Genomic DNA, 12,942 nt, shown 5'->3' on the forward strand with positions numbered 1-12,942 from the left:
TCTTTTATTTATTGCACTCCCTTTTTTTTAAACATTATAAGGCAGACTATAGACCCTTTAATTGTTTGTAAACATTCCTTAGCTTAGCTGGAGGCGGGAAGCTAGATTCCTGTATATTCCGGGTCCTAGCAGACCGGCTAATATGCGAGAGAAAGACATAAAAAACTCTTAAAAACAGCCATCGATATTTCTGAAACTCAACGGAGAGTTACTGAACATACTTATTTCTCAGACTCATTAGCCAAAAATGCCGCACCCACTGTTAAAAAAGTAATACTACTTCCGGGGTTAGCGTAGCTGCGCCGTTAGCATTTTTTCTCCGCTAACCTGGATGTACCGATTTTGGTAAATACTACTTTTATAGCAGTAGGTACAGCATTTTTGGCTAATGGGCCTGATAAATAAGTATGTTCAGTAACTTTCTGTTGAGTTTAAGAAATATTGATTGTGGTATTAAAGGCTTACTGTAGATCTATTTCCATTGTAGCTGTTGTCATAGCAACGATAAACAAATGTCTAACTGTTGTTGGAAATATCAGATACAAAACCTTATTTTATCGTCTCAAATTTCATTCCTCTTGTTCTTACACCTTAAACCACAACAGGACCACATTATTTAGTTGTAGTTTTAAATTTATAATTGCTAGTTTTAGTTTTATTTTATTTCTCATGATCACTTCCTGCCTCCAGCTGATGTCACTGATGATGTAAGCAGTGAAAGGATATATAAGCAGATTTAGCACACGCAAATATAGTCGAGTGAAAATTGGGTCATTATGAATGTTTTTACAGAGAAGATTGCCCATGAATAGAAAGCGGCACTCAAGGTTAGCCGTTAGCTTGTAGCATGAAGCTAAAGTTAGCATTATGGTTAGCATTCTCCCTTATTTAAGTATTTTAGGGCTGTTGAACCATTTTGCTCCTCTCCATGTCTCTGTATCTTTATATGGTACGAAATACATCCATAATTCAGCCTTTGTTAAAGTAGTGGTGGAGAAATGGGTGAAGGAGGTGTTTATTTCCCCCCTTGACTGTGGCCATTTCCTAAGACGCTGTCTGTATCCATGGAGACGAGCTGGTGATGTCCCACTCCCAGCAGAGTTACCAGTCAGGCCTTAACATTTGGTATTATAAACCTGAATACAAGCGTAATAACAAGACGAAATGTCACACAGTATGACCACAGGATCCAACTTACATGGAGAATCTTGAGTCAATGCTCCCAGACCTATCGTTTTTTAATCTTTTCTCAACATTTTTGCTTCTTCATTGCCGTAAAACATCCACCTTGAGACCTTTGCAGAATCCTGCACCACTTGGGATGTTTTGCCTTATGCCAAACTGCACAGTAAATAACATTATTACCGCAGCTATAGATACTGACCAACATCTTCAGACACACACGGACTGCATGCCCTCTGTCACATTATAAAAAAAAAAAAAAAAAAAAAGACTATTTCTCATAATTCTTTACAAGTTTTTGACCACGGTACATAAACTCACCACCACACACACACATTTGTCACACGAGTCACGAAACATCTCACGACGGCTTAGCAGATGAAGCAGTTTGGAACGAAATCGGGCCCATGAGTGAGAAATGAAAGCCACGTAATGTAAAGGAATAGCTGCCTAGAAAGAAAACAAAAGTGTGGGATGGCAGCCTGGCGAATGACATTGTGCTTATTGCAAAATGGAGAAGCAGGACTTGATGACTAAATGCAATAAAGACGTACAGCTTTAACTATATTTGGACAGTTTGAGAATGCGTTATGTAGTTCCATTGTTGTTATTAGTTGCATAATATGTTGATAGGTCTGCGGTCGAAGGGGTTTAACCAGCCACAAACACACAGACATGTATATTGTTAAGTGCATAGCAAATCATAGTTACCTGGACGAGCCACAACATTATGACCACTTCAGCAGACTGGCTTAGACATGGTTTAGTCCAATGTAGGTCAATGTTAGACACTGTTTAGACCCAGATAAGTCCTGTTATGATCTTAACCAAGGCCTGGTAGTACCTGGAAGGTCAAATATTTCATGAAAGGGTCCCCATTTTTCTGTTCAAATCGCAACTGTTTATTATTTAATGGGAGACAAGATGCTTATTAGAGGCTTTACCTGTTATACGCTATTCATTACAAGATCTTTATCCACTCATCAATTGATTTCACTTTCAATCTTTCAAAGCGAAGTGAAAGAAGTGAAACAAAGGCCGGATATAGCTTAGATGACAACTTGCAAAGCTCCAGACTCAGATCACCAATTGAATGCTGCTTTTTTTTAATCTATTGGTTGCCTTATGTATATTTCAATCCCTAAAAGTGCCACTATGAAGGGACACATGACTCAGCTCACTTGCCAGTGGTCATAATGCTGTGACTGATCAATATATAGTTCAAAAATAAATGCAACTCTGCCCTGAATTCGCACACAATCACAGCACAGCATTGATCAGGGGAACCAAAATGCACAGAGTTTTGGCCCTTTGTAGCCAACTATTCTTTTAGCAAAGAAATTCATTATAGTCAAGTGGAAGCCCTTGAGATAAAAAATGGTTCAGGACGACAGATTCTTGACATTTGAGACATGCCGACTTGTATTTGTAAGCAGAGGACTTTTAACATGCAAATACCGAAGCCGTTTGGATATTTTTGTGGCACAGGTGCGGCGTTTACTGCAGAGTCATGCAAGAGTGAACCAGGGCGTTGTGTTGAGGAGATCAAAGATTCATGGAATGGCATCAGGGCTAGTAACCGGTGAGCTTTAGCATGCAATTTTTCATCCCGAACATAGCAGGAAAATGGCAGTTTGCTTTATAGCTTGTGCTGTGGAGCCCCTTGACACAAAGCACACTCAAAAAACATACATTCACGTAAAGTTGCATGCAGCCTCCGCACACGCACATACAGTACCACATACAACCACCATGAGGGGGGGCAATAAAGTGACTAGTAACAGCCCCGCACTGCTGTCTTTTAGTTTAGGCGAATAAAAGAAGCAGTGGGGGCGAAGGTTTGCGGAGGGTTTGGAGGTCAAATCCAAGTCCCTATGACGAGGGCTTGGTGTAGCCGAAGAGTCCCACAGGTAGGTATTTGACGTGAGTCGGCCACTGCGCCGCCAACTGGAAGAACTTGACGTCATTCCACTCCACGCCGTCTATAGTTACTGGGCACAAAACAAAGAAACAGAAAATGTTATTTCCTAAAATAGAAATAAAAAAATTAAATTTGCCACTGCTGAAGCCAAGTGTTTGTATCTTAATTTAAGACATAACTGATGTCACATATTTGTAATGATCAGATCACTTGATGTGAGTTGTTTATATTAATGTTACCTAAAGCCTGTCATATACCCGAGGATAAATAGGGTAGAAAAGTCATCCTTGTTAAAGGGCCTATATCATGCAAAATCGACATTTTGGAGCTTTCAGTTGTTTAGATGCTGTTATGCTATTTTCTAATCAAAAACACCCCCAGAGTGGTTTTTGGCTTCATTCATGCAGTTCTCAGTAATCCTCCTGAATCCTGCTCTCTGAGCAGCTGCTCCGCCCTCTGACGACTGAGTTGTGACACTTTGACGTTTTTTACGTCATAGTGTCAAACAGGAAGATCACAACTTCTGTAATGTAATGCCTTACGGTCTGATTTTAATTTATTAACCAGCTTAAAAAAAAAAGAAGCGCTTCCAGGTCAGGGCTGAAAACAAACGCTAAACAGATGTCATGTTTGCACTGAAGGATGTGAAGATGGAGCTCTTTCTAAACTATTCTGGAAACACCTGTTGTATTTTCTTACCTAACGATAATGTCACGGAGAAAAGCGCGTTTGGCTACGAGAGGACAGACTTTATTCAACCTTCCTAAAGAAGAGGACACTCGCCAGGGGTTGGAATTTCTTTCCGGGATTCAGTGACTATCAGCCAAAATAGTGTCTCTTGATGGATGTTTGGTGAATCCTCTCAAAGTGGATTAACTTTTATAACCAATGTGAGTCAAAACGCGCGTTAGCGTGTGTGTTAGCTTGTGTGTTAGCGTGTGTGTTAGCTTGTGTGTTAGCCATTTATGAAGCTGTGTTGCAGATGTCAACTCCTTATAACTGTATTGTGAAGTAACTTCACTTATTGCTGTGATATTTACATTTATTTCACTGCTAATAATGCATGTGCAGATCCGCTTGGAGTTGGGGGCGGAGTTAACTGAATCGAAGCGTCTTGTCTTCCGGGTTTGCAAAATACCCCCAGAAAATAGTTGTATTTCTCACAAAAAATAGTACTCCATAGTGGTAGAGGTACAATATATCATATAAATGCCTATACTTTACTTTGGGATAGCTAAAAAAGCATGATACAGATCGTTTAAATGTTTATCCAAGAGTTTATTAATATTAAGTTTAGAAATAGTAAATGGACCCAACTTATATCACGCTTTTCTGCCTTTATCAGGCCCAAAGCGCTTTACAGCAAGGTCCAGTCACCCATTCACTCTCTCATTCATACACCAATGTACTACGACACTGGAGGCAAGTCGGGTGAAGTGTCTTGCCCAAGGACACAACGATAGTGTGCATTTGCGGGAGCTGGGATTCGAACCTATGACCTTCCTATCACGAGACGACCCTGTCGCCCCTCAAGAAAGTCTCCTGAAATCGGTAAATATGGGATATTGGCCAATACTCAAAGCCCAGTATTTTTATCTGATGTTTACTAGACTTAAGAAGCAAAGGAAAGGCAGGAAACAAAATTATGGATAGGTGTTAAACTCTAAAACAGAAAGGACATCCCACACGACATAAATCCTTTTAGGTTTTTTTTTATGTATTGGTTTTTCTTTCATTTCAAGACTATCAATATTGTAGATTCTCACTGAAGCCATTTACTTATGAATGAACACATATGGAATTATGTTTTGAACAAAAGTTTAAATAAATGATTTTTCTGATTACTGCTTTGAACACTTTGGACATTTTCTCAGTGAGCTTCACGATGCAGTCACCAGAAATGGTTTTCCACACTCCACAGACAAACCATTTCAGGAGACTGTCTTATGAAGCTCATTGAGGAAATGAAGAATAAAGGGTGGCCAATTTGGAACAATTTAAAATGTAATGTGATATAATTTGAGTTATTTCAACCTTTTTTTGTTTCCTACATAAATCTATGCTGAGGTGGCTAGAAGAAGAAGATCTTTATTTATATAGCGCCTTTCACAGACATAGTCACAAAGCCCTTTACGTGAGACAATTGTACATTCACTCCAAACTCGACTGCACACGTCTGCGCCAACAGTCCCTCTGACCACCACCATACATTTACTCACACACATCATTCATCCTGGCCTATTGTACATGTTTTTAGTGGTTGGGGAAACTGGAGTGCCCGGAGGAAACCTACGTAGACACGGGGAGAACATGCAAACTCCACACAGAAAGGCCCTGTGCAGGTGGGAATCGAACCCAGGACCTTCTAGCTGTGAAGCGAGAGCGCTAACCGCTGCGCTACCGTGCCGCTAGGGCATCTGTTTCGGATGCCTCCTGGTCGCCTCCCGTGGGAGGTGTCCTGGTGGGACAAGGCCTCGTGGAAGAGCCAGGACACGCTGGAGGGACTATGTCTCCGAGCTGGCCTGGTGTCGCCTCGGGGTCCCCCCAGAACAGCTGGAGGAGGTGTGTGTGGATCGGGAAGTCTGGGCATCTCTGCTGAGACTGCTGCCCCCGCAACCCGGCCCCGGATAAAGCAGAACAAAATGGACGGATGAATCTATGTATTAATTCATAAACTACTTAATGCCTTCAATGAGAATCGTAGTGTGTTAATAGTATTGAAAGTTAAGAAAACCTGATAATAAAATGTTCTTCCAAACTTTTGAATCCTAATTGTTATGGCCTCAGCTCTTCAACTTAGCTACATATTTTTTGTGGAGCTATTTTGAGTGATCAACCCTTGTTTTTTGTGTATTCAAAATCCCTCCTCAGCAATTGATGGACTGTCTTTGAGCCTGATTGACGGATGTCCTGTGACTGATGGATCCAGACTCTGGTGGATTCCCAGAGTCTGGTTAACTCTGGGATTCCACCTGAGCTGACACGTCCTAATGAAGGACCCGCCTCTCTGCCGTTCTTGGCTGTGGGGATTTCATTTGAACAGCCACTTTGCTCTGTGTCTCTTCGTAGGTGGTCACATTTGTACAGCGCTTTTCTACCAAAAGCACGTTACATTGAGACAGCACTGACAGAGAGACATGCAGCAAAGTGGCTGTTCAAATGAAATCCCCACAGCCAAGAATGGCAAAGAGGCGGCTCCTTCATTAGGATGTGGCAGACCTGACTCGTAACCGTTCTAGGTGAAGCTAGACAAATCCAAACATTCATCTATCTCCTCCACAAAGCAGGGTGAGCGTCACTTCTTGACAAAACGTGCATCAGAGGGCAAAGGGCAGGTCGGGCATGTCGTGAGGGAAAATTAAAGGGATGGTGAGTGGGAGGGGGTGATTAAATGCGCTGCCAAAACTTCCACTTTGACTTTCGCTTCTTCTCCATGTGCTGCAGGAGAACTTCTTTCTCCTGCTGTAAACCTCTCGATGTGGCCTGTTCTGTGGCGAGGGCCTGGGTCAGCTCCTTCATCTGGTTCTTATCGCTCTCCATGGTCTGCTGCTGACCTGCCACTGTCCTGCTCAGCTCATTTCTCTCCATCACCAGAGCCTTGATCTGCGCTGAGTAAGTGTTGGCAAAGTCTTTGAACTTGTCTCTCTCCGACTTGAGAAGGGTCTTCAGATCTCTCACTGCACCCCTTTGTTCCTCCAGTGCCTTCTCCAGGGCTGGGACTTTGGCCTGGAGCCGTTTCCTGCTCTGCGCTTCTTGTTTCAGGGCTGCCTCATAGTCCCTAACTTTGTCATTGTAAGATCCAGCTTCCGTTCCGTTCCTCCTTATCTGTTCCTTTAGTTGTACGTTAGCCTGGCGCTCCTTTTGCAGACAATTTCTTTCTTTCTCAATCATCGTATTAGCATCTGTCAGACGTTTTCGCATCTGAGTAGCGTTGGCCTTGAATTCACCTTCCACCTTCTTGAGTTGCTCCTGTGCTTTGCGGAGCGACGCCTCCATCTCACACTGCTTTTTCTCAAAGGTCTGATTCAACAACTTCAGTTTTTCCTCTAGATTTCTATTCCTGTTCTGTTCTGCCTGCATCTCGGTCTTAAACCTACGCTCTTGTTTTTGTAGATTGGTGATGGTTTGTTGACGCTCATTCAGCGTCTTCTGAAGGCTTTGAACAAGCTCTTCCTGAATCTCCTTCTGTGTTTGTATCTTATAAAGCTGTTCCTCCTTCAACGCCACATCCCCCCACACTTTGCTTGTATCATCTCTCTTAATTTCAGGTTGATGCTTCTTTTGCAGACAACCACATTCTTTCTCGATCATTGTGTTAGCATCTCTGAGACGTTTTTCCATCCGAGTAGCGTAGGCCTTGTATTCACCTTCCACCTTTTTGAGTTGATCCTGTGCTTTGCGAAGCGCTGCCTTCTGCTGTTGTGTTTGTAGAGCGTTTGCAGTGTCATGTTGCTGGCTTCTTTGCAGCTGAAGTTCTGAACAGGACCGCGTTGCCTTAGCCAACTCCTCCTTTGTGTTTTTAAGGTCATGTTCCAGACTCTCGTTACGGTAAGTCTGTTCCAAAAGTCTTACATGTATGTCCTGAAATGTTATTTCTGAGACACTACTTTGCAACCGAGCTTGCAGAAGTTCATTTTGAGCATTTGATGTCTTTAGCATGCGCCTAAGGTCCTGCTCATCCTCTCCAAGATGACCTGGTTCTTGATTGTCCCATCTCTGGGGAGGTTGATGTGAGAAAGCATCTTTGAGAAGTTTTTCCATCTGAGTTGCGTAGCCAGCCAACTTCCTCTGTGTGTTTTTAAGGTCATGTTCCAGACTCTCGTTACGGCAAGTCTGTTCCACAAGTTTTACATGTATGTCCTGAAATGTTATTTCTGGGACACTACTTTGCAACCGAGCTTGCAGAAGTTCATTTTGAGCATTTGATTGCTTTAGCTGGCGCATAAGGTCCTGTACGAGCGGCTCCTCCTCTCCAAGTTGACCTGGTTCTTGATTGATCCATCTCTGGGGAGGTTGATGTGAGTTCCCCCTTCTCCGGTGCTCACGGTCATATGTGCCCTGATGGCTCTGAGGATGGCATCCTGATGCGTCCATGGGGCTCTGTGTCTCAAAATCTTGGCCTGACATCTTAGCTTGACACGTCAGACTATTTTCCTTTGTTTTTTATAAACTGTTAATCACTTTCTTTCAAAAATGTTTGAAATATAAAGTGACAAAATAGTTTTTGGCTGGCCAGGCTCACTAGCTGTGTGTAGTTCGGTGTCGTTCACGTCAAAATCTGTGTGCATCCGTAAACACACACTGCGATTATGACAAGCTTGTGCACGAATACTAATGAGAGAATATGGTGACATCACATCGCCATGGCCACCAGTTCAAGAATAGAATTTTGGAAAATCCACTGTTACCATGGAGATCTGCCATGTTTTCTGGCTGCATACGTTTCCCCAGACCTGTATATATTTCTATGCCCCAGACTAACATTAGCTACAAACAGAATAAAGAGTGAATAAAAAAGCCGGGGATCAACTCCGTCAGCTGTTGAGTGAACAATAACTCCAGTATTTTACCTTTTAAAATCTCCATTAGTTCATTATTGCTGTAAATCCCATGATGCTGAGTGATGTCACATTACAATCCAGATAGCATCTCTGGAATTGCCCATATGGTTATGTTTGAAGCAGTCAGAGAGTGGATCATAGCAGGGAAAAAAATAACTAAAAACTACTCAACACGAAAAAACTCAACACGAGACAGGACGTCGTTATAGTAACCCAGTGGAACTCATGTCCCTCTTGGGCGGCCATATTGTGATGGTCATTTCTACTCAGGCACCATGTAAACTAAGTAGATCTTATTTTTGTGTTTCTCTTATTCACTGACTTTGTTCATTTGACTTTAGGTCTTGGAGAAAAATGAAAAAATAAAATACACAATGATTACTCTATGATTGATATTGTTGTCAGAATTGCAAATCTATAACAGTGTCGGATTTTTTCCCCCTCTAACTTTTATTCATGGACATTTCTGACCCTCTTTTCACATTACTGTCAATTTGAATTTGGCTAATATAGGACAAATGTCGCCCCCCACATTTGCAATGACAGGAGCTGGAATGTCCTAGCTAGAGTTTTGTTGTTAGTACAGCTTCAGTGCCAGTTTGTGCATTTTAATTAAACAAAATGCACTCCTTATGTTATGGGAAAATAGTTAAAATATCAAAGTACATTAAATAAATATAGTCACCTTTGAGGATAGTCTGTTGTTGTTTGGCAGAGCAGATGAGTCGACTGATGCCTTCGATGATCTGGCTTTTTGAGTCCACATCCTTCTCTTTAGGCTTCTTACCCAGGAAGATGGTAGGAACTGAAAGAAAAATATATGTTTGGTACAGAACTTCTTATAACTCATGACTATCTCTTTCATTTAGGAGGTGGAAAGAAGTAGCACTACCTTTCTTGTTCTTCTCCTTGGTCACCACAGTCATGGCCATGGTGTTGCCCTGTGCCTGTGAGTCGCTGCTGCCCCCTCCAGGCAGCCGGCTGACCTGCAGTGAGCGGAAAGCACTCTTCAGGGTGTTTTTGCAGCCTGTGTCTCTCCTCTCGCCCTCCTTGCGCTTCTCGGCCAACGAGGCAAGCCAGTAGTCCACCTGCAGACCTATGGCATCAACGCCGTGGGACATGCTCGGACTCCTGTGGGGAGGGACACAATGATCAACGCGACATCGGGTATAGGGAGAACTTTTAAAAGGTCTTGTATTTTTTAGAATTAAATACTACACATCGTTTAATAGGGAAATTACCCCTGTACTGAGAGAACGCTGCCCATAGAAGGAGAGGAAGGGGGAGTGGCTGCTTCTTTGATCATCCCGGCGGGAGAGCCGTGTGTGGGGGGCGACGTCGACGGGACAGCCAAACTCACCGCAACACCCTCCTCTGTGTCCCCTATGCAGGAATAAACAGGATACATTACAACTTATAAAAGGTACAACAGCACTTTTACTGCTTTGTTTACATGGTATTAAAAGAAGAAAAATACATTCACATTTAATCTAAACGCTTCAGGTGTCACTGACCTGTTGGGGATGGACCAGATTCAATAAGTCCAACCTTGACCACCTGAGGATAAAACAAAAAAAGACAAAACAAAGAAAAGTTTAACTCTATTAGAAAAGAAACTTTTGAATCTGTCCATTTTTGTAAGTTTATCTTCAGTTTTCTGTTTGTATAGATGCAGACGGCATCTCGTCATAGAAGGGGGCGTGGCCTCGCCGAGGGGGAAAACAGAATCTTTTGGGGAAACACAATTTTTCACTCTTTGTAACCATTTTCTGGCAGAACATAAACTTATTTATCACATACAAATAAAGTCAAGTCTAAATCAGGCCAATATGGATGTTTATTCACAGCAGTTTGTTCAGTAGAAGCGGAAAAACTGCAGTCATAGCTTGCACTAGCTAGGGTTAGCATGTAGCACGATGCTAACATGAAGCATCATGTTATCATTCTCCATTATTTATGTATTTACGGGCTGTTGAACCACCTTGCTCCTCTCCATGTCTTTGTATCTTTAGTAAGTAGAAAACTATATTCATAATTCAGCATTTGTTAAAGGGGCTAGATGCAGGTTAGCCATTTTAAACTCACTACTGCCACCTCAGGTCATACATGTAACTGCAGCTTCTATAATAAGCTCATGTATGACGGCACTTCGGACCAGACAACTTTTTCAGTGCAGGATTTTAGAGGCAGTTGTGGTGAACAGGTCTGAGCTAGTTCTACACATTAGGACATTGCTGGAATGTAAGGGGAGTAAAAAACATAATTTTAACATTTTTAAACTCCGTACAGTCCCTTTAAAGTAGTTTTTTGAATAATTAGAGAATGTTTAGATTTTTTTCCAAATTGTTTAAGTGTTTTCAAACATGACCATATGAGGGTGATTCCTGAGATTCCGTCTGTATCTATTATCAAATGAACAAAATGAAGTATTGCACACTTGCTTACCCCGATGAAAGGAATGAACTTGTGGTAAGAATCCTCCTCTCGCCTAATACAGAGACACAGTATATTATTAGTGTAATTCATACAGTCTGCTTCTTTTTTTAATGATATTTGAATATGAAACTCACGTCCGGTGTTTGCACGTGAGCATGGCCTCAGCGATGGGTAACTGGTGCGTCACTGTGGCTCCACTGATGTACTGACAGATTCTGCTCCCGACGTCCAGCTGGTCTGAAGGGAAACAAAAAAACGAACAATTAAGAACACTATGCTTCACTTTTCCTCCCCTTGTTTCACTATGGTTTTCACCGACAATGGCAATAAAAACAACCTGATTCTGATCATAAATTAACTTTTTGAACTGTGTTGTACCTGTCTGAGGAGGCTCTGTGCGGCTAAACACGTCTCTCCAGGCGCCGTCCAGAAACGCCGAGCTGTAGCGGTTGTCAAGGCCGCCCAGATGCTTGGCAACTGGATGGGACCCTGAGGAAAAAAGGTAACAACATCAAATATTAAAGCCCAACATTTTTTGTTAGAAACATTTTAGGGTTGGATAGATTGCAGAGCTCCACAGTCGGACCCCAATACACAAGAATGGGCCCCCTGAATGTGACTGTTATGATCTGTGGTTGCTGCAGTTGGTCAGGTCTAAGTGAGGGATTATACTGGCATAAACAAGTTCAATTTAAAGCTTTTTAATGCCCAAATACCATATTTTAATGCCGCAAATGCAGAAAAAAATCTGGGCTTATTAAACTTCTCAGGGTTTGACAGAGTGGGAAACTTTTCAGTAAAAAATGTGGTCCATTTCAGCCTAAATTGCAAGGACAAGTGTGAAGTAACAAAAGGGGCAGATATTAAGACTTCTTCTTCTCCTCTGCTCCGTTTCATTCATACTGTGTTGGCTTGGCGGTTTTATTGTGATTGCATAACATCACTTTTGAATGAAATAAATAAAAAAAATGAAATGAAACGAAAAATCTATTACAAATTTTACAAAATGTTCCAAAATCTACCACCTGGTCTTGCATTTTGATGTCAAGTAAGTAATAATGTATATGCATTATTTTTTGTAAAGTCCCTCCTCCCCGGATCTCCGCAACTAATCAGAGTCTAGTATCCTCCCGTGTTGACCAATGAGACGAGCTTTTCCTGTGAGCCGGCCTGTCAGGTCCAATCAGGAGGGAGGGGGAGGGGCTTGATCGTTTGACAATTCTGTCTCCTCATTTTGCAAACTAAGAAGGGCTTGGTGGTTAAAGAGGGGAAGGATTTGAGTGTTTACCTTCAAATTTCACTCTCTCCCTCCCCACTTTGCAAACTTACAGACTATCACTTTTATTTTAGATTAACTCATACAGTGAAATTGTTGAGCAAATTAATGGATTGGCAACCAGAGCGTCCAGATCTTAAAGGAATAGGCCACCGTTTTTAAAGGTTATTGACGGAAGTGAGCGGGGGGAAGTCTTTAGGAGTTACTGCGCGGACGTTTTGCTCCTCGTATCATTACGCCTCACAATATAGTACCCCTTTTTATCTGCTTATAAAATCGACATGCTACATTTCTGTGTAAATATACTTCGCATGAAAACACTTCACGTAACTTTATTTAAATAGGGAACACGTGGAAGAGCTTGGTAGCTTCTATCGTGAGCTTTTTTGGAGCTATATGACATGTGGGAGAGGCTGCGTATGTGCTCCGTTTGCGTGACAGAGCAGACGGGGATATATTAACTCGGCTAAAGTGAGGTAAGAACATATCTCGGTATGTAAAAACGGTGGCCTATTCCTTTAAGCCCTTTGAGAGCCTTTGGTATGTGCAGGAGGAGGCTTTGCCCA

General features: G+C 42.1%; 1 protein-coding gene across 1 annotated transcript in view; it reads right to left on the bottom strand.

The window, feature by feature from the left end:
* Window positions 1-2,306: 2,306 nt before the first annotated feature.
* Window positions 2,307-12,942, bottom strand: part of pacs1 (phosphofurin acidic cluster sorting protein 1) — a 90,182-nt gene continuing 79,546 nt past the window's right edge. Inside the window, exons 17-24 of the mRNA XM_079580349.1 lie at window positions 11,479-11,589; window positions 11,235-11,337; window positions 11,110-11,152; window positions 10,179-10,221; window positions 9,906-10,047; window positions 9,557-9,795; window positions 9,350-9,469; window positions 2,307-3,173 (exon numbers count right to left, since the gene is read on the bottom strand). Coding sequence (XP_079436475.1) covers window positions 3,055-3,173; window positions 9,350-9,469; window positions 9,557-9,795; window positions 9,906-10,047; window positions 10,179-10,221; window positions 11,110-11,152; window positions 11,235-11,337; window positions 11,479-11,589 — 920 coding nt within the window. The 3' untranslated portion in view covers window positions 2,307-3,054. The remainder of the gene's footprint in view (window positions 3,174-9,349; window positions 9,470-9,556; window positions 9,796-9,905; window positions 10,048-10,178; window positions 10,222-11,109; window positions 11,153-11,234; window positions 11,338-11,478; window positions 11,590-12,942) is intronic.

The sequence above is a fragment of the Gobius niger genome (assembly GCF_951799975.1).
Source record: "Gobius niger genome assembly, chromosome: 21".
In the NCBI taxonomy this organism is placed as follows: Eukaryota; Metazoa; Chordata; class Actinopteri; order Gobiiformes; family Gobiidae; genus Gobius; species Gobius niger.